Source organism: Coregonus clupeaformis, unplaced genomic scaffold (assembly GCF_020615455.1).
Source record: "Coregonus clupeaformis isolate EN_2021a unplaced genomic scaffold, ASM2061545v1 scaf0954, whole genome shotgun sequence".
Lineage (NCBI taxonomy): Eukaryota > Metazoa > Chordata > Actinopteri > Salmoniformes > Salmonidae > Coregonus > Coregonus clupeaformis.
Genome location: NW_025534408.1, coordinates 67,802 through 88,348, shown reverse-complemented (window position 1 = coordinate 88,348; position 20,547 = coordinate 67,802). Strand labels below are relative to the sequence as shown.

General features: G+C 44.5%; 2 protein-coding genes across 2 annotated transcripts; one reads left to right on the top strand and one right to left on the bottom strand.

Moving 5' to 3' along the window:
- Nucleotides 1-296: 296 nt before the first annotated feature.
- LOC123486021 lies at nt 297-2,345 on the bottom strand. Its single transcript, XM_045217177.1, has 2 exons — nt 2,263-2,345; nt 297-1,965 (listed from the first exon to the last, which is right to left on the bottom strand). Exon 2 carries the CDS (start codon nt 1,949-1,951, stop codon nt 992-994), a length of 960 nt encoding a protein of 319 aa, XP_045073112.1. The 5' UTR covers nt 1,952-1,965; nt 2,263-2,345; the 3' UTR covers nt 297-991.
- Nucleotides 2,346-2,437: 92 nt separating this feature from the next.
- Nucleotides 2,438-19,684, top strand: LOC121570037 (calpain-7). Its single transcript, XM_045217176.1, has 19 exons — nt 2,438-2,833; nt 3,141-3,249; nt 5,831-5,988; nt 6,355-6,422; nt 8,130-8,357; nt 8,615-8,701; nt 8,852-8,978; nt 9,242-9,421; nt 9,560-9,706; nt 10,021-10,127; nt 10,478-10,598; nt 12,080-12,324; nt 13,950-14,085; nt 14,194-14,269; nt 14,343-14,488; nt 15,577-15,639; nt 15,759-15,889; nt 17,253-17,345; nt 19,404-19,684. The coding sequence occupies exons 1-19, from the start codon at nt 2,732-2,734 to the stop codon at nt 19,546-19,548; spliced, it is 2,469 nt and encodes an 822-aa protein (XP_045073111.1). The 5' UTR covers nt 2,438-2,731; the 3' UTR covers nt 19,549-19,684.
- Nucleotides 19,685-20,547: the final 863 nt, after the last annotated feature.

The following is a 20,547-nucleotide window of genomic DNA, read 5'->3' as shown; positions in this document are numbered from 1 at the left end:
CTCCTTCGTTTCATCTCTTTCATCTGCACTGATATGAAAACTCCAAATAGGTGAAAGTACTATTGTGGGTCGCTACCAGGGAGTTGCCTTCAACTATCCAGCACCTATTTTACATCCGTGCAGATGAAGGAAAGAAGAGAAATCCACTTCACACTTGATGCACTGTAGTACTACATTTTGGTTGTCTGTTTTCGTTAACTTGTCCCCATAGAGAAAGCATAGTTAAAGTTAAGTTCTCAAATTATCTTACAAGCTATGCAGAACATCAACCAAAACACTGCAAGGTGGGCAAAAGGTGAGAATTAAAGTGCTTTATTAGTCTATCTGCAGATATTAAATTGCTGCTTAGTCACGAAACGTGGCAATTCTTTAAACTGTGTAGGCAACGCCACACATTTACATAGAAAAAAAACTAAACGTCCCTTGTCTGTCACAAACGTTTAATAAAATGATATTTGAACTCTGACAATTGTCCATGGTGTTGGTCCTTCAACTGGTCAATTTTTTTGTACATATCCACAGGAAAGTATTATTAAACCGACTTTAAAGCGCGGGTCTATGTGTGGCAATCAAGATGTTTGCACATGACAGAAGTACATGCACACGATGCATACTAACAGGTGTTTACATGGTTTTGCGCGTGTACCAAGTGATAGAAATGTCCACTTCAGTACCTGCGCTCTAAATAGTCGGTAAACAATACTTTCCTGTGGATATTGTCTCAAATTTAGAGCAGCTGAAGGACCAACCGCACAGACAACCGGTAAAGTAAGTTGAAATGTAATTTAAAACATTCTAGCTTGTAAGGAAAACGTTCTCAGTGCATTGTTTGACTGTATACCAAGAATTGGGCTCAAAGTCTGATTTATTCGGCAATCTTCTGCTCTGCTCCCAACAACACGCAGGAAATCAGTTTTTCTGATCTACATCACTCAATACAACCCAGTCCAATCAGCAGGTGATTGATGAGCCTAAATGGCGGAGTCTTAAATCACTGTTTCAGTTTCCTCAGCACCTCTTTAGTCAGCTGCTTAGTGTATCTGTTGATCTTCCGGTGTCCTGGCATCCATCCCAGGAGAAAACGATGGAAGTCTGTCCAGGCAAAGGCAAACATATCCCTCCACTCTTTCTCCAGGACAGCAAAGTCCACCTGCTTGGTCACTGATGCCCTCAGTTCTGTGAAGTAGTAGTCCAGCAGGCCGGGAACCCTCTTTTCAAGCTGTTTCTCCTCTATTTCCTCTAGGAGGTAGACAACATCCTTCATCCCACAGCCTCCACCCACGTACTGAAAGTCCACTGCCGCCACACCCTGCCCACTCCCAGAGAAGCAGAAGTTAGCTAGTTTGGCATCTCCGTGAACGATGGTCTTGAAGCGGCATTCATTGAGGATCCTGTCAATCCCCCTGGCAGCTGCTTTAAGCTGGGCGTCGTCCATGGCATCCAGCTCGTCAGGGCGTGTTTCCAGGTGCCAATAGGTACCTACGGGCCACAGCCCCTCCGGCACCACCCCCAGGAAGAGGCCATGGAAGTGGGCCAGCCAGCTGAGGCAGGCCCTCATCTCTGTATCCGTAACGCTGGTTCTTCTTTGGTCGAAGCCCACCACATCCAGGTCCTCCAGAACTATCAGCTGTTCGTCCCCGTATGAACAAGCAGCCAGACAGGCTGGCATCCGACAGCCATCATTGGTGGAGTAGTTCTGGTACCAGTGCGTCTCCACTTGGTAGGACCTCACCTTGCGCATGTGAGACAGGTCTGTGTTCCAGCCTCCAGGGTGCTCGGCCTCCTTTGGGAACGTTACATGTTTGACAACGACCGAGGGGCGGTCACAGCCTTCTAAATGGATCCTCACAATCTGGCCATAGCCGCTCCACAGCGTCTGGATTTTGGCACCAACACGCAGCGCCTTTGCACCACACTCCTGCAGAATAAGGTCCTGATATTCTTGTTTCATTCCTGAAGAGGAGTCTTTCACCAGACAGAAAAATAACAGGTTAGGTTATGTCAAAATCTGTCCAAGAACCTACAGCTTTTCACAAAAGACTGATACATTTAGGCAGAAAGTGTTGAATGATGGAACAATAAAGTAAATACAACGTTTGATTGAATAGGAAATGCAAGTCTATGCGTTTCACACACATGGAGGAAATGGAACTTCGACTGAAACTATTTAATGAAGTGCAATCTTTCAAATCCACACATCGCCATCTCACGAGGGACACAGTCAAAACATTAGTTAACAATGCTAATGTGCGTAAAACTCACCATGAACATGTGTTGCACGTCGAGTTTTATTGCGTTATTACGTTTCGATCATGAATACTCTTCAATGTTGACTGGAGATTTACATCAAATCAACGGCGCAATACTGCCACCAACTGGATTGGAATGTAAACGCTCGTCATTGGTGGAGCTACCCGGAAGCTAAATCATGGAAATGACTTATGTTGTTGTTATCGAGCAGAAAGTAGCTCGTATACTTGCTAGCTGTAAATCATAATGTAATACTGACATTGTCAAGGCGGTTGTTTGTATTTCATTCATTTGATAATCTTCTTTTAAAAACGTATATTTTGGAAATGTAACTCATTGCTTTGATTTAGCTGTCTGACGTTCTGTCAAGTTCAGCTTGCTAGCTAACGCAGCTAGCTAGCTAACGTTAGTTACAACGAACGACAGGGACAGTCATATTTTCCAGGCTGTATGAAGGCGTTTGAAAACACGTTAGAACAAAATGGATTGCACGGCACTGGAGCACGATGCAGTTAAATTTGCTAAAACTGCTGTCATCTGCGACCAGAATGGAAAATACAACGAGGCTGTCTTCTATTATAAGGTAACGTTAAGGACTATCAGACTGAAATGGCTTTTACTTTAACCTGCATCTTATGGTCACCATTGTGGAAAAGACTACTTGATCACTGATGCACTTTTAGCCTTTAGAAGTGGCATCCCAGTGTTTACACCTGTGTAACAAACGGTATTTATTCAGCCTTTAAGGGGTATCCAGAAGCTAAAATAATATAGGGTACTATCGTAGAGGTACTTGACCAATGGTTAAGACACTCGCTTGTATTTTGCTACATTCAAATTCATTTATGTCATTTTGAAAGCAATAATGTTGGTGTTGTATGTGATATTAGGAGGCGGCGCAAGCCCTGATCTACGCCGGCATGGCAGGGTCTAAACTGGAGGGCATCCAGGATAAAGTCAATGAGTACCTGGACCGGGTTCAGGCCCTGCACAATGCTGGTGAGTCCACCTCAACACCGTAGGGAAACTGGTGATCCTCCATAACCACTTCTGACCCAACTTCATTCACTCTCATACTCCATCCAGAATGCTTGGGCCAAATGCTTGGGCCCGTATTCATAAAGCATATCAGAGAGTAGCCTATAGTGCATTCGGAAAGTATTCAGAACCCTTGACTTTTTCCACATTTTGTTACGTTACAGCCTTATTCTAAAATGGATACAATAATTTTCCCCCCTCATCAATCTACACACAATGCCCCATAATGACAAAGCGAAAACAGGTTTTTAGAAATGTTTGCAAATTTATTAAAAATAAGAAACAGAAATACCTTATTTACATAAGTGTTCAGACCCTTTGTAATGAGACTCGAAATTGAGCTCAGGTGCATCCTGTTTCACTTGATCATCCTTGAGATTTGTCTACAACTTTATTGGAGTCCACCTGTGGTAAATTCAATTGATTGGATGTGATTTGGAAAGGCACACAGCTGTCTATATAAGGTCCCACAATTGACCGTGCATGTCAGAGCAAAAACCAAGCCATGAGGTCAAAGGAATTTTCCGACAGGATTGTGTCAAGGCACAGATCTGGGGAAGGGTACCAAAACATTTCTGCAGCATTGAAGGTCCTCAAGAACGCAGTGGCCTCCATCATTCTTAAATGGAAGAAGTTTGGAACCACCAAGACTCTTCCTAGAGCTGGCCGCCCGGCCAAACTGAGCAATCGGGGGAGAAGGGCCTTGGTCAGGGAGGTGACCAAGAACCTGATGGTCACTCTGGAGCTCTCTCCAGTGTTCGTCTGTGGAGTTGGGAGACCTTCCAGAAGGACAACCATCTCTGCAGCACTCCACCAATCTGGCCTTTATGGTAGAGTGGCCAGACAGAAGCCACTCTTCAGTAAAAGGCACATGACAGCCCACTTGGAGTTTGCCAAAAGGCACCCAAAGGACTCTGACCATGAAAAACAAGATTCTCTGGTTACTAGTTAGGATTGAGGGAAAGATTAACAGAGCAAAGTACAGAGAGATCCTCGATGAAAACCTGCTCCAGAGCGCTCAGGACCTCAGACTCGGGCGAAGGTTCACCTTCCAACAGGACAACGACCCTAAGCACACAGGCCAAGACAATGCAGGAGTGGCTTCGGGACAAGTCTCTGAATGTCCTTGAGTGGCCCAGCCAGAACCCGGACTTGAACCGGCTCGAACATCTCTGGAGAGACCTGAAAATAGCTGTGCAGCGACGCTCCCCATCCAACCTGACAGAGCTTGAGAGGATCTGCAGAGAAGAATGGGAGGAACTCCCCAAATATGGGTGTCCCAAGAAGACTTGAGGCTGTAATCGCTGCCTAAGGTGCTTTGACAAAGGACTGAGTAAAGGGTCTGAATACTTATGTAAATGTCATATTTCTGTTTTTTTTTTATACATTTGCAAAAATGTATAAAAACCCATTTGTGCTATGTCATTATGGGGTATTGTGTAGATTGCTGAGGAAAAAAAACTATTTAATCAATTTTAGAATAACGCTGTAAGGTAACAAAATGTGGAAAAAGTCAAGGGGTCTGAAAACTTTCCGAATGCACTGTATCTAGTCCTTAGCCTATCTAATGTTGGATCACAGTAAACTTACAGCGAGTTTCCTTCTGAGTCATTCTTTCCATGACCTACGGAACAGCGTACAGTTCACTTCACGTGTGTGTGCGCTTGTGTGTGTGCATGTTTGTGCGAGACGTGAGGGCCTTCGCTTGTGTTTATGAAACTGGCCCACAGATTGAGTTTGAGTTTATTTTTTATTTTTTCAGGGACAGTGCACATTAATCAAAGTTTCAGTAAAAGTGCCGGTTTAAGCCAGCCGCCTAATTTTCAACCGCAGTCCCTGGGCAGGTTATTAAAAACAATTTACAATAACAATACAGACAAGCAATGAGCAGTGAGCACATGCAGAGCAACACAGGACAAGTAGCATGCAGACAGAGCAATAGCACAAAAAGCAACAAAACTAAATACATAAAAGCAACAAGGTGTTTGTGGGTGTGTCCCGTTAAGTTGGAGAGTGGGTGTGACTCAGGTTCATACTGTACGGTGGCCCGGGCCTAGAAGTATGTCAACATGGCATTGTGCCTCTTTAATATCTCTGTTGCTGAAGAGGGTCATGTTACTGTATTCAAGTTGATATGAGGCACAAGCCTTATTTGGGTAGAGGAAAGCTCTTTCATTGTTTTCAGCGTTTCTCAATGCAGTAGTTGGCAGCAGCTATCCTAATATATCCACATCACCTCAAATATATCACACCTATATTTCCCTCATCCAGTTGTTATTTTCTTAGTCAGCCTCTCATTGAGGGTAGCCTAGTGGTTATAGCTCTGGGCCAGTAACCGAAGGGTTGCTGGTTTGAATACCAGAGTTGGCAAGGTGAAAAATGGGTCGGTGCCCTTGAGTAATGCACTTAACCCAAATTTGCTACAGGGGCGCCGTACTACTATGGCTGTAAAACAACACATTTCACTGCACCTATCCAGTGTATGTGAAAATATGTATTTTTAATGTTCCATTGTGTCTTACTTACCTTTGACCCCATACAGTTCAAGCTCAAAGTAGCGACCCTCTGAAGAGCAAGCAGCAGGTGGATCTGGAGCGGGCCCACTTCCTGGTCACACAGGCCTTTGAGGAGGATGAGAAGGGCAATGGGGACGAGGCCATCGAACTCTACACACAGGCCGTGGAACTCTGCATCCAGACGGTAGGGGCTGCTCATGAAAGGCCCAGGCTTCTTTTAGGCCTGCTGTGAGATTACAGAGGCAACTTTCACCACCAATGCTCTTGTACTGAGCAAATCAACAACAACAAAATGAGCTGTACTCTCTGCTATTCAGACCACTGTATAAAACATTATACAGTATGTTAATTCCTGGGTCATCACCAGGTCCAATGAAGGTGTAGTCAGGAGCGAGTATAAGAACTGCTTATTTGGATTAGGCCATGAACAGACTGATGCCCCATTAGCCTTCATTGTATGTATTGACATCCCTCTTGACCTACTTCCTAGGGTACATAATATGTGTGGCAGGTGTCAAGTGTAACTCCCTTCTCACTCCTTTTCTCACAGTCTAATGATACGACAGACCAGGGGCTGCAGGGCAAACTGAAGCAGCTGGCTCGTCAGGCCCTCGATAGGTAAGGAGGTCACTCTCCCCTCCTCTCTAGTGTCATATTTCTACATTTCTAGTGTTTTATGTATACAGTGCATTCGGAAAGTATTCAGACGCCTTTACTTTTTCCACATTTTGTTACGTTACATCCTTATTTTTAAATGGATTAAATAAATACAAATTATCATCAATCTACATACAATACCACATAATGAAGAAGCGAAACAGGTTTTTATACATTTTTGAAAATGTATTACAAATAAAAAACAGAAATACCTTATTTACATAAGTATTCAGACCCTTTGCTGTGAAACTCGAAATTGAACTTCGGTGCATCCTGTTGCCGTTGATCATCCTTGAGATGTTTCTACAACTTGATTGGAGTCCACCGGTGGTAAATTTCATTGATTGGACATGATTTGGAAAGGCACACACCTGTCTATATAAGGTCCCACAGTTGACAGTGCATGTTAGAGCAAAAACCAAGCCATGAGGTCGAAGGAATTGTCCGTAGAGCTCCGAGACAGGATTGTGTCGAGGAACAGATCTGGGGAAGGGTACAAAAAAATGTCTGCTGCATTGAAAGTCCCCAAGAACACACTGGCCTCCATCATTATTAAATGGAAGAAGGTTGGAACCACCACAACTCTTCCTAGAGCTGGCCGCCCGGCCAAACTTGAGCAATCGGGGGAGAAGGGACTTGGTCAGGGAGGTGACCAAGAACCCGATGGTCACTCTGTCAGAGCTCCAGAGTTCCTCTGTGGATATGGGAGAACCTTCCAGAAGGACAACCATCTCTGCAGCACTCCACCAATCAGGCTTTTATGGTAGAGTGGCCAGACGGAAGCCACTCCTCAGTAAAAGGCACATAATAGACTGCTTGGAGTTTGCCAAAAGGCACCTAAAGGACTCTGACTATGAGAAACAAGATTCTCTGGTCTGATGAAAGCTCTTTGGCCTGATAGCCAAGCGTCACATCTGGAGGAAACCTGGCACCATCCCTACGGTGAAGCATGGTGGTGGCAGCATCATGCTGTGGGGATGTTTTTCAGCGGCAGGGACTGGGAGGCTAGTCAGGATCGATGGAAAGATTAACGGATCAAAGTACAGAGAGATCCTTGATGAAAACCTGCTCCAGAGCGCTCAGGACCTCAGACTAGGGCGAAGGTTCCCCTTCCAACAGGACAACAACCCTAGGTACACAGCCAAGACAACGCAGGAGTGGCTTTGGGACAAGTCTCTGAATATCCTTGAGTGGCCCAGCCAGAGCCCGGACTTGAACCCAATCAAACATCTCTGGAGAGACCTGAAAATAGCTGTGCAGCAACGCTCCCCATCCAACCTGACAGAGCTTGAGAGGATCTTCAGAGAAGAATGGGAGAAACTCCCCAAATACAGGTGTGCCAAGCTTGTAGCGTCATGCCCAAGAAGAATCGAGGCTGTAATCGCTGCCAATGGTGCTTTAACAAAGTACTAAGTAAAGGGTCTGAATACTTATGTAAATTGTTTCAGTTTTTTTATTTTTAATAAATGTGGCAAAACAAAATTGCTTTATCCTTATGAATCTACTCACAATACCCCATAATTACATTTTTTATTAAAATCAATTTTAGAATAAGGCTGTAACTTAACAAAATGTGGAAAAAGTCAAGGGGTCTGAATACTTTCCGAATGCGCTGTAATTGATCAAGGAACACCAACCAGACCAACCAAGCACTTTGTTTCTCTCCAGGGCGGAGGGGCTGAAGGAGTCCCAGTCCGCCAGTCCCTTAGCCCAGTCGCCACAGGACAGGCCGGGGCCCTCAGGGGCCAAACCCAGTGGGGGGCCTTGCCCCGTCAGACAGTTCTTCCCCCTGGGGCCTGACTTCTCCCTCCAGGACCGCCCCCAGCCAGTCAGGCCGGTCCAATCCAGCGAGCCGCAAGGCCAGCGCTACACCTCAGAGGAGATAGAGGTGCTCAGGTGAGCAGGCTGGGATCTATCTGGACTCTGGAGAATCATAGAACATAGTCAACACATTGAGTTTAGGCTCCCAAGAAGCGATGATCTGTGGTTCCATAATAATCCCCATTTCCCTAGGAGCATAATGCCAGTGTGTGACTGGTTTTTCTAAAGGTTAGGCAGTAACACACCTTTGTTTGGTGAAGGTTCAGGTTTGACTCTCATCTATGTTTTCACCTCACATTTCTCCTGATTCTCCTGTCCTCCTTTCCACATAGGAGCACGTCCAAGATCAACAGCATTCCCTTTGTCCCCTTCATGAGCGTGGACCTGAAGGAGAGATTTGCCTTTCCTGTTCCATTCTCGTAAGTCATGATATTCTTGGCTGAGTTAAAAAAGTTCCTTAGTAGGTGGGTGTACGGATTGTAGAATACTAGATGGAGAGCCACTTGATTGTATTAATTGTTGATTTGTGATAAACATCAGACCTTTTATTCTCTGTGGATGTTTCCCAGGGACAAACTAGGCAAGCTGGCCCTGTCTCCCAAGCAGAAAACCATCTTCTCCCGCTGGGTTCGCCCTGACGAGATCTGCAATAACCCCACCATGATATTATCTGTATCCAGCTTCAGCATCAAACAGGTCAGGCCACACACATAGCCTTCAATATCAATAAAAGTGTAGTAGCTATATGAGTTGCGTTGTATTGGAATTGACTCATCCTCAGATGGCGCCACTTGTATATATGTTTTGTCTGATAAAACCTACCTACTTTATGGACAATCTGCTCTATACTGAATCCCTGTCAATGTGATGGATAAAACTGACAGATTCACCTCCTATCCTGGTGGTCGGATGTCAGTCTCATACCCCGTTATTGTTAATCACCTACTCTCTCCTGTTAGACGGTGGTGTCTGACTGCTCATTCGTGGCGTCATTAGCCATCAGCGCTGCCTATGAGCGACGCTACAACAAGAAGCTCATCACCAGCATCATCTACCCCCAGAACCGGCGGGGGGAGCCAGAGTATAACCCCTGTGGGAAGTACATGGTGAAGCTTCACATCAACGGTGTGCCCAGGAAGGTAACACACACTGCAAAACCTGGGAGCTGGGTCCACTGGAGCTCAATGTCATTGTGAGATAAACTAGCAAACCTGTCTCTGACAGTGTCTACCAATGGGTTGTATTGTTCTAAGTGTTCCCCCTCCTGTTCCCTGCAGGTCATTATAGACGACTTCCTTCCATGTGGTCAGAATGGAGAGCTGCTGTGTTCCTACTCCAGCAACAGGAACGAGCTGTGGGTCTCCCTCATAGAGAAGGCCTACATGAAGGTCATGGGAGGCTACGACTTCCCTGGATCCAACTCGGTGAGGGAGTTTCCCCTGTGAAAGAACTAGTACTACCACCTGCACTGGGCTCTGTCCAATAGCCAAGCGTGCAACTCAATAATCTGCTTTGGCTACCTCTCCTTGTCTCCTACTGAACTGATAATATGAGAGAAGAGAATGTTTCACTTTGGAGAATGTTTCAGAGCTAACAAGAGTTCCCTCAAATTCACAGCGTGGGCTAAATTCCACATTTCATCCATCGTGCGTGATTGGACAGTTGGCTCTGTTCTCCACCTTGTTATTGATGTTCTCTCAAGTGTGATCTCTATTCATTCTGTCTTATTGTATTGTAGAACATCGATCTGCACGCACTCACTGGCTGGATCCCAGAGCGTATCGCCATGCATTCAGACAATCAATCGTTCAGCAAGGACGACACCTTCCGCATGCTCTACCAGAGGTGAGACACACACACACATTAATTCACCCATGCACACACACTTAAGGGGCTACATGGTCAATCTGCTCTGTAGAATTCACACACATACAGTACACACGAAGAGCTATATGACTCAGATTCTTACACATTTCAAATACTTTATTTGAATCCACAAACCATATTACATTTGCAAAAAGATACACACACACACACACTGAGTAATGCCACTAATCCATCCTCCAGTCCGGTAGTAATTTTTCATGATTACCTTTGCTGCCAGATGGTAATAGACATGGTTATCAATACCACAGAGTTTTGTCTCCTAGCCAAGATAGCTGACCAACTCTCACATCTCCCTCCACTCATGACAGGTTTCACCGAGGCGACGTCCTAATCACCACGGCAACGGGGGTGATGACAGAGGAGGAGGGCGAGAGGTGGGGCCTTGTGCCAACGCATGCCTACGCTGTCCTGGATATCCGGGAGCACAAAGTAAGTGTTAGTGTTAACATAGCATAACCACTCATAGTTGTTACAGTAGCTTGTTAGCATAACCACTCATAGTTGTTACAGTAGCTTGTTAGCATAACCACTCATAGTTGTTACAGTAGCTTGGTAGCATAACCACTCATAGTTGTTACAGTAGCTTGTTAGCATAACCACTCATAGTTGTTACAGTAGCTTGGTAGCATAACCACTCATAGTTGTTACAGTAGCTTGTTAGCATAACCACTCATAGTTGTTACAGTAGCTTGGTAGCATAACCACTCATAGTTGTTACAGTAGCTTGGTAGCATAACCACTCATAGTTGTTACAGTAGCTTGGTAGCATAACCACTCATAGTTGTTACAGTAGCTTGGTAGCATAACCACTCATAGTTGTTACAGTAGCTTGGTAGCATAACCACTCATAGTTGTTACAGTAGCTTGGTAGCATAACCACTCATAGTTGTTACAGTAGCTTGGTAGCGTAACCACTCATTGTTGTTACTGTAGCTTGTTAGCGTAACCAGTCATGGTTGTTACAGTAGCTTGTTAGCATAACCACTCTTGGTTGTTTCAGTAGCTTGGTTAGCATAACCACTCATAGTTGTTATAGTAGCTTGGTTAGCATAACCACTCATGGTTCTTACAGTAGCTTGTTAGCACAACCACTCATAGTTGTTACAGTAGCTTGTTAGCACAACCACTCATAGTTAGTATAGCATGCTGTGTTTTATTTGTATCTGGTCAATTCCATTTATGTCTTTGGTATTTTATTAGGATCCCCATTAGCTGTTGCAAAAGCAGCAGCTACTCTTCCTGGGGTCCATACATAATACAGAACATTAATAGACAAGAACAGCTCAAGGACAGAACTACATACATTTTTTTTTAAAGGTACACGTAGCCTACATATCAATACATACACACAAACTATCTAGGTCAAATAGGGGAGAGGCGTTGTGCCGTGAGGTGTTGCTTTATCTGTGTTTTGAAACCAGGTTTGCTGTTTATTTGAGCAATATGAGATGGAACGGAGTTCCATGCAATAATGGCTCTATATAATACTGTACGTTTTCTTGAATTTGTTCTGGATTTGGGGACTGTGAAAAGACCACTGGTGGCATGTCTGGTGGGGTAAGTGTGTGTGTCAGAGCTGTGTGTAAGTTGACTATGCAAACAATTTGGGAGTTTAATGTTTCTTATAAAAAGAATTGAGACAGTCAGTCTCTCCTCAACTCTTAGCCAAGAGAGACTGGCATGAATAGTATATATATCAGCCCTCTGATTACAATGAAGAGCAAGACGTGCCGCTCTGTTCTGGGCCAGCTGCAGCTTAACTAGGTCTTTCCTTGCAGCACTCGACCACACGACTGGACAATAATCAAGATAAGACAAAACTAGAGCCTGCAGAACTTTGTAACTTTGCGCATCATTAATAGTGTTCTGCCTGCATGCTAAGCTTCTTTGCCATTTGATCTGGCTCTCAGGGGAAGCGGTTCCTGCAGCTGAAGAACCCGTGGAGCCACCTGAGGTGGAAAGGCCGCTTCAGTGAACGGGACGAGAAAAACTGGACCCCAGAACTTCTCAAATACCTCAACTTTGACCCCAAGACCGCACAGAAGTTTGATAACGGCGTGTTCTGGATCACGTTTGAGGACCTGTGCCAGTACTATGATGTCATCTACCTGAGCTGGAGCCCCGCCCTGTTCAGAGAGTCTTCCTGTATCCACAGGTCAGTCAACAACAGCCCTCTTCTATCTCCCACAAGGGTCTGCTATACCTCTAACTAACTACTATACAGTGCATTCATAAAGTATTCAGACCCCTTGACCTTTTCCACATTTTGTTACGTTACAGCCTTATTCTAAAATGGATCAAATAGGTTTTTTCCTCATCAATCTATACACAATACCCCATAATGACAAATCAAAAACAGGTTTTAGACATTTTTGCAAATGTAGTACAAATTAAAACCGGAAATATCACATTTACATAAGTATTCAGACCCTTTACTCAGTACTTTGTTGAAGCACCTTTGGCAACGATTACAGCCTCGAGTCTTCTTGGGTATGACGCTACAAGCTTGGCACACCTGTATAGCTGCACAGCTATTTTCAGGTCTCCAGAGATGTTCGATCGGGTTCAAGTCTGGGCTTTGGCTGGGCCACTCAAGGACATTCAGAGACCTGTCCCGAAGCCACTCCTGTGTTGTCTTGGCTGTGTGCTTAGGGTCGTTGTCCTGTTGGAAAGTGAACCTTCGCCCCAGTCTGAGGTCCTGAGCGCTCTGGAGCAGGTTTTCATCAATGATCTCTCTGTACTTTGCTTGGTTAATCTTTCCCTCGATCCTGACTAGTCTCCCAGTCCCTGCCGCTGAAAAACATCCCCACAGCATGATGCTGCCACCACCATGCTTCACCGTAAGGATGGTGCCAGGTTTCCTCCAGGCGTGATGCTTGGCATTCAGGCCAAAGAGTTCAATCTTGGTTTCATCAGACCAGAGAATCTTGTTTCTCATGGTCTGAGAGTCCGTTAGGTGCCTTTTTGGCAAACTCCAAGCTGGCTGTCGTGTCTTTTACTGAGGAGTGGCTTCCGTCTGGCCACTCTACCATAAAGACCTGATTGGTGGAGTGCTGCAGAGGTGGTTGTCCTTCTGGAAGGTTCTCCCATCTCCACAGAGGAACTCTGGAGCTTCTTGGTCACCTCCCTGACCAAGGCCCTTCTACCCCGATTGCTCAGTTTGGCCGGGCGGCCAGCTCTAGGAGGAGACTTTGTGGTTCCAAACTTCTTCCATTTAAGAATGATGGAGGCCACTGTGTTCTTGGGGACCTTCAATGCTGCAGACATATTTTGGTAGCCTTCCCCAGATCTGTGCCTCGACACAATCCTGTGTCAGAGCTCTATGGACAATTCCTTTGACCTCATTGTTTGGTTTTTGCTCTGACATGCACTGTCAACTGTGGGACCTTATATAGACACAGGTTTTTTTTTCATGTCCAATCAATTGAATTTACCACAGGTGGACTCCAATCAAGTTGTAAAAACATCTCAAGGATGATCAATGGAAACAGGATGCACCTGAGCTCAATTTTGAGTCTCATAGCAAAGGGTCTGAATAATATATTTCAGTTTCTTTGCAAAACATTCTTAAAACCTGTTTTCGCTTTGTCATTATGGGGTATTGTGTGTAGCTTTTATGAGGATTTTTATTAATTTAATCCATTTTAGAATAAGGCTGTAACGTAACAAAATGTAGAAAAAGTCAAGGTGTCTGAATACTTTCCAAATGCACTGTATGTGTATAAAAACTACACACGTATGATATGTTAAGTATATTTGTGGTTGTGTGTGTCCCTGCAGTAGCTGGGATGGGAAGCAGGGCCCGGTGAAGGATGCCTACAGCCTGGCCAACAACCCTCAGTACCAGCTGGAGGTGACCTGTCCTGCAGGGGGCACTGCTGTCTGGGTGCTGCTTACCAGACACATCACTGACAAGGTGCACACACCATCTGTCTGGCTGTCCACCACCACGCAGTATCAGACAATGTCTCATTTTCTCCCATAGAAACAATAATCACTCTGTTTTTGTCCTTTTGATGTTCAGGACGACTTTGCACAAAATCGGGAGTTCATCACCTTGGTGGTTTACAAGACCGAGGGAAAGAAAGTTTACTACCCTGGTGAGTTTCTCATGGAAATATGTGTGTGTCTGTGTGTGTTTCCTCTCTGACTGTCTGGTATGTTCCTCCTCAGCGGACCCTCCCCCCTACATAGATGGGATCAGGATCAACAGCCCCCACTACCTGACCAAGATGAGACTAACCAGCGCTGGAACACACACCTTCACACTGGTGGTGTCACAGTACGAGAAGCAGAACACCATCAACTACACCCTGAGGGTGAGACTAACACACACATATTGTGGCAGGTACATCTCCTGTCAGATCTGTCGCTGGCAGGCAAACACTGCGATCCTGTTGTACTGCGGTGCAGAAATGAGCATATAGCATGCCTCAAGCATCTCACAGTAGAGCGTGAGAAAAGAGAGTGGGATGGTGAAGAAGAAGCAGGAGGAGGAGGAGTGGGGGAAGATGGAGTGGGGGAAGATGGAGTGAGGGCTCATGAGATGAAGAGAAGAGAGAGAAAAGAGGAAAGTGTCTTGTTCCACTTAATGAGTGTCAAGTGTACATACATATACTGTACACACAAGCAATATAAAACTAGATCTGGTGTTTCAGAATATGATGTAGAATTATACATGAAGCAGCCTCCTTTGTCCTCTAGTCTGTGAGTGTGTGAGTGAGTGTACGCGCATGCGTGTGTTCATATCCATGCAGATTGAGTCTTAAATTAAGTGTGCAAATTATTTAATTAGAAACAGTTCTGTATCAGAACCCACTTGCAGAACTGTGAAATCAGTTGACAGAGAGCTTGTGAGTTTGTCTGCGTGTGTGAAAGAGAGATGGAGAGGGAAAGACTTTCTGTTGGTTTGTATATGAATGAGAGAGGATTTATGTTCTGTATGTGACCCACACATTGTTTTGCTCATTTATATTTCATAAACTCCCCCTTGTCAACTGAGCTGAAGTCTTTGAGGAGCTGGTATCTGAAGTCTCACAAAAACAACATATTTGGCCTCTGTAGAAGAGAAGAAACACAGAGTAGTTGCATGTGTCTTTCTGAGAATGAAAGAGAGAAGCAAATTACCAGAGGAATATATCTAGCCTGGACTGGCAAGCAGCAAACTGGCTGTGAAATCAATGCCTGCACACCCTCACTTCTTTAAAAATCATCTGGAGAATTAGTGAATTGACATTTGTCTCATACTCAGAGTTCTCATGAGGTACGGAAGGAACATGATTTCTTCCATCTGTATAAGAGCTGGCCGGTATTCTTCCTTGAGTTTCTTCCTGATGTTTCTATGTTGTGCTGATCACATCCCTGCTCATTCAGTTCCAACAGAGTAATAGACGTTTCCCTCCAACAGGTGTACTCTGGATGCAAGTTCTCCTTCTCCAAGATCCCAACGCCCTTCACTCATACCAAACGGGTAACGTTTACTTCCACTTGTCTCTTTCTTGTTCACATTCTCTCAATTCAATGAGTTTTATTGGCATGATAACAAAATCACCATCTTACATTGCTAAAGCCCCCCCTCTCCCTGTGCAGATCAATGGCCAGTGGAAGGGGCTGAGTTCAGGGGGCTGTGGGAACTACAAGGACTCGTACAAGCACAACCCAATCTACCAGTTTAACCTGGAGCGCCCAGGACCCATGCTCATAGAGCTACGAGGCTCCAGGTAAGACTCACTGAGGCCTGCAGGGGCCCTCCACACTACTGGGGGCACTACACCCAGTGGGGACACTGCTTATGGCCCAATCCCAATGGATGGATATAAAATGGGTTCCATTGAAATGAATGTCCTCTTGTAACACAGCACTTTTAATACTCGAGTGTTCATCCTGTCCGTCACTGCAGACTGCAGAATTACTGCAAAATGACTACAATGCAAAACTGAAATAATATGCATGGTCTGCATTGTCTCTGACAGTCTGACTCAATGATACTTTGTCACGGCACATCCAGGAAAATTAGAGCCGTCACAGAATACGATTGCCTGGTGTAAATGTGACCAGACAGACTAAGTCCGTTTCCAGTGTTACCACACTCCTTAGGGTCATCCTAAGGGCGGCAGGTAGCTTAGTGGTTAAGAGCGTTGTGCCAGTAACCGAAAGGTCGCTGGTTCTAATCCCGAGCCGCTAGGTGAAAAATCTGTCGATGTGCCCTTGAGCAAGGCACTTAACCCTAATTGCTCCTGTAAGTCGCTCTGGATAGAGCGTCTGCTAAATGACCAATTATTATTATTATTATTTATCCTGTAGGGGTCATCTTTAATGTTCATCTGGTGCTCCTAATTAAAACGGAGAAAGACTCACTAATGAGATGACTCACTCTCTCCCTCCAGTCTACAGTCATTAGCACTGCTAACTAAATGCTCTCGCTTTCTCTCTCACTCTCTGTCACACATCATCATCCACTCTCATAAACACACACACCAGCTAGGATGACTCAGTCACTGCATTTCCCCACCACTGTGATGGATTCTATATTCAGCCACGCACAGAGCACCGGAACGCTCCTTTTATCCCCTGCTCTCTCTCCCTCACCACGTTCCCGTTCAGTAGAAAAATGATTATTCTCTCTCTATCCTTTATGGATGTTAATGCGTTGGTGCTGTATTGTACTGGCCTACCAATAATCTGACATGTGTAGCTGTTACGTGGTTCTGCCTCTCCCTCTCTTCCTCCATAGGCAGTATAGCGTAGGTTCTGGTCGCTTGTGTTGTTATTGTTGATATGTCTCTCCCTCCCTCTCTAGGCAGTACAGTGTGGGCTTCAGTTAGTTATTGACAACATTACTCCAATTAGGGGAGGGGTGGTAGGGTTAGGGGAAAATAATAAAAGGAACATATAAAAAAAAAATGCATATTTAAAATAACATATTTTATAATATAAAATATTATATATATTATAAAATAATAAATAAATAAAAAATATATATATATGGGGGATTGGAAATGATGCAGACAATTACATTGATAGTAGCCACAATCTATCTGCAATATTAAAGCTGATCTACCCCCGCTGTCTCTCCCTCTACAGGCAGTACAGTGTGGGCTTTGAGATGGTGACCGTGTCCACTGTAGTAGAGCCAGGGCCTGCAGGCCTTCCGAAGAGGAACAGTGGAGACTACAGGTAATCACCCAGGATACACAGGAGGAAAACGCAGCACAGGAGATTGAGCTGATAGTGTGTTTGTCTGAGGTGTTCAGGAACAGCACATAGTGTTGAGTTCAGTATCGATCCTAATATTAACCCTTTACACTCATTGGCCTATTTAGAATGTAAATGTAAATATTTCTTAAAGAAGAGTTATGGAAAGCATATGCATAACAATGGTAGCAATTAAAAGGGAACAGTTTGGAGATGGGACATTTTATTAGACTAAAGGTGAGGACACAACAGTTCACCTGACACAAGACATTACACTGTTGATTCTATGTGCATTTTACCGCATTTGTTGATAACAACATTTGAAACTCTGGATACATTCAGTCACATAAGAATATTATTGGAAAATGGGGTAGGTACAACATAAGACAAAGAAATGACAAGGGTTTGAGTGAGAGGTCAAACTGGTGTCTCCAAGTGGCCACACACCTCTCCAAAGTGTGCACAGTTCCTAAGTCATTTCAATGCACTTTTATGACTTAAGTCTTCAACTACAAGGTGCTTTTTTGAGCTCTCCTAGCTGTGTTGTTGAGGAACTAGAGCAAGCACACTTGTAGCTGTTTTATTTTGAACACAACCCTGCATCCCCGCCATCACACAATTACTGTTGTTGTTTACCAATCCAAAAACGGTCCATTATAAATCACAATCTGGGTCAGGTGGGCATCATTAAATTATAAAATACGATCTTACAGTAGGCTTTCACAAGCCAATTCAGAGAAGCAAATTGTAATTTTTGGTGCGCATAGAATGGAGTCATGAGTGCATTCAAATGCGTGGTTGGCAACCCCAAACAGGCTCATTCTGTTCAGGACAACCCATGGTATAATACCATCTTGGAACTGTACATCAAACATAGTGATCATAAACGTTGACACTGTATATTACATAACTATATCATATGGTAATGAAGTGCGCATTTGGACTCACGGGTGATTGGCTTGCTTGTATGACATCAAAGCGGTATTTATTATAATCCTCAACGTTTTAGCTTTCAAAATACATAGAGTCCTCTTAATTTACAGCATTTCCCTCACTCAGACATCATTTTTTGGGGGCCAATTAGTGGAAAGAATGGGGGGCAACTTCTTGTCGCGCGCAGCGCTCAAGTTCCAAACGGCTCGGTCAAAACCCATACAGAGCTGTGGCGGAGACTGAGCGCTGACGTCATGTATAGCATGTTACTGTACAGCCACTGCATTCCAATTTAGGAGCTTATCAGTGTCCAAATTGGCCATTTTCAACCCGTTTACGAATGCAGTATAAAGGGCTAAATAGGAACAATTGTAAATATTTTCCTACTGTCAAACTCTGAGCTTGTTTAACTCCAATGTTGGTAACATTATAAATGTAAACTTGAAGCTCTCAACCTGCTCCACGACAGCCCCGTCGATGAGAACGGGGCGTGCTCGGTCCTCTTCCTTTTCCTGTAGTCCACAATCATCTCCTTTAGTCTTGAACACGTTGAGGGGAGAGGTTGTTATCCTGTCGCCACACGGCCAGGTCTCTGACCTCCTCCCTATAGGCTGTCTCATTGTTGTCGGGGATCAGGCCTACCACTGTTGTGAGTTAGCCCGGTTCAAAGGATAATTGGGGCTGTGAGGGTGTACTGAAATTAGTCTTACTGCACATTTACACAAAGGAATGCCTTGAGTTAGATATTTTGACAAAGGCTATGCAATGTGTGTGTCTGAAATGATTATTCTGAAATAATTGAAGTGAAGATATTCATAACATTTTCTTCACATTTAGACCATGATTGTTGATTATGCATTATCCTGTGGATGAGGTTAAAGCAGGTTCAATTTGTATTCAATAGCAGATAGTCATTCAGAATCTGCTCTGCTATTGAACACAAATGTTATGCATTTTTGGTGGGTAATGAAATATGAAACAGAAAATGTCCAGGAATGGGGTGTTGGTAACAACACGTTATGAAGGAATGGAGATTAGAAAGGGTGCTATTTGAGACTATTGAGACACAGCCATAGTGACCCCCCTCCTCTCTCTCCCTCTCTGTAGGTGTGGTTTCTGCTACATGGAGGCAGACCATGTCCCCTGCTGGCATCTACACGTCATCCCCACCACCTTCCTGCCCAAACAGGAAGGACCCTTCTTCCTGGACTTCAGCAGTGCCACGCCCCTAAAGGTCTCCCAGCTCCAGTAAGGAGAGGGGGGAAGGATTTGGGGGTGACACCAGGAATAACTTGCCCACAACATGGACACTCACTGTTCCCTAAACTCTGGGTGGAACTTGTTACAACTGCAGGAGGACCCAAAAGAGACAGACTGACTATTTTATTGGGCTACGCGGAGTTCCATTCCAAAAACATGTTCCCTTTCTATTTCCCTTGAGTCCCGTTGGAATCTGAAATGACTGGATAGCGAAAGCAGTGTGGAAGGCACTTTGTGGAAGGATAGATGCAGTTATTACCATATTGCTCTCACCTATCCAGTCTGAGAGCATTGTGGTCCTCTGTAGCTCAATTGGTAGAGCATGGCGCTTGTAACGCCAGGGTAGTGGGTTCGATCCCCGGGACCACCCATACGTAAAAATGTATGCACACATGACTAAGTCGCTTTGGATAAAAGCATCTGCTAAATGGCATATTATTAATACAGATCTGCAAGGGAGTTTATCAAGGGTATTTGGAAAGGGACATGTTTTTGGTATGGAACCTAGCCCTCTGTGCTGAGGGGTGTGCAAGAACATGTACCAACAAATAAACTGACTGAGTAGTAACTATCAGAGCTAATGTTGGAGGTGCTTTCTTCCTCCTTTGCCATAATGACATAGATACAGTATATTTTTTATAAATGATGTCACAACTATTCACTGTACTATGGCCCTAATGATTTTGAATGTTCAATTACTTGGCGCTTGTTGACCGCCAGTCTAGGGACTCAAGAGGCAGTGCTGGTATTTACCAAGAATGAAGGGAGACGTTCGAGACTGCAAATGTCTTTTTCTCAGGAGACCGCACCACGACAGGGATTTCTTTGTTGCACAGGCATGAAGATGTCATTATTTCATCAGAGGAACTGCTAGAATTCTAAAGGGCTGATCTCTGGCATTTATAAGGATGTGTGACACAGGCATGCAGGACATGTGTGTGTGTGTAGGGTTGCACAATTCTAGGAACTTTAAATAAATTCCAGATTTTTG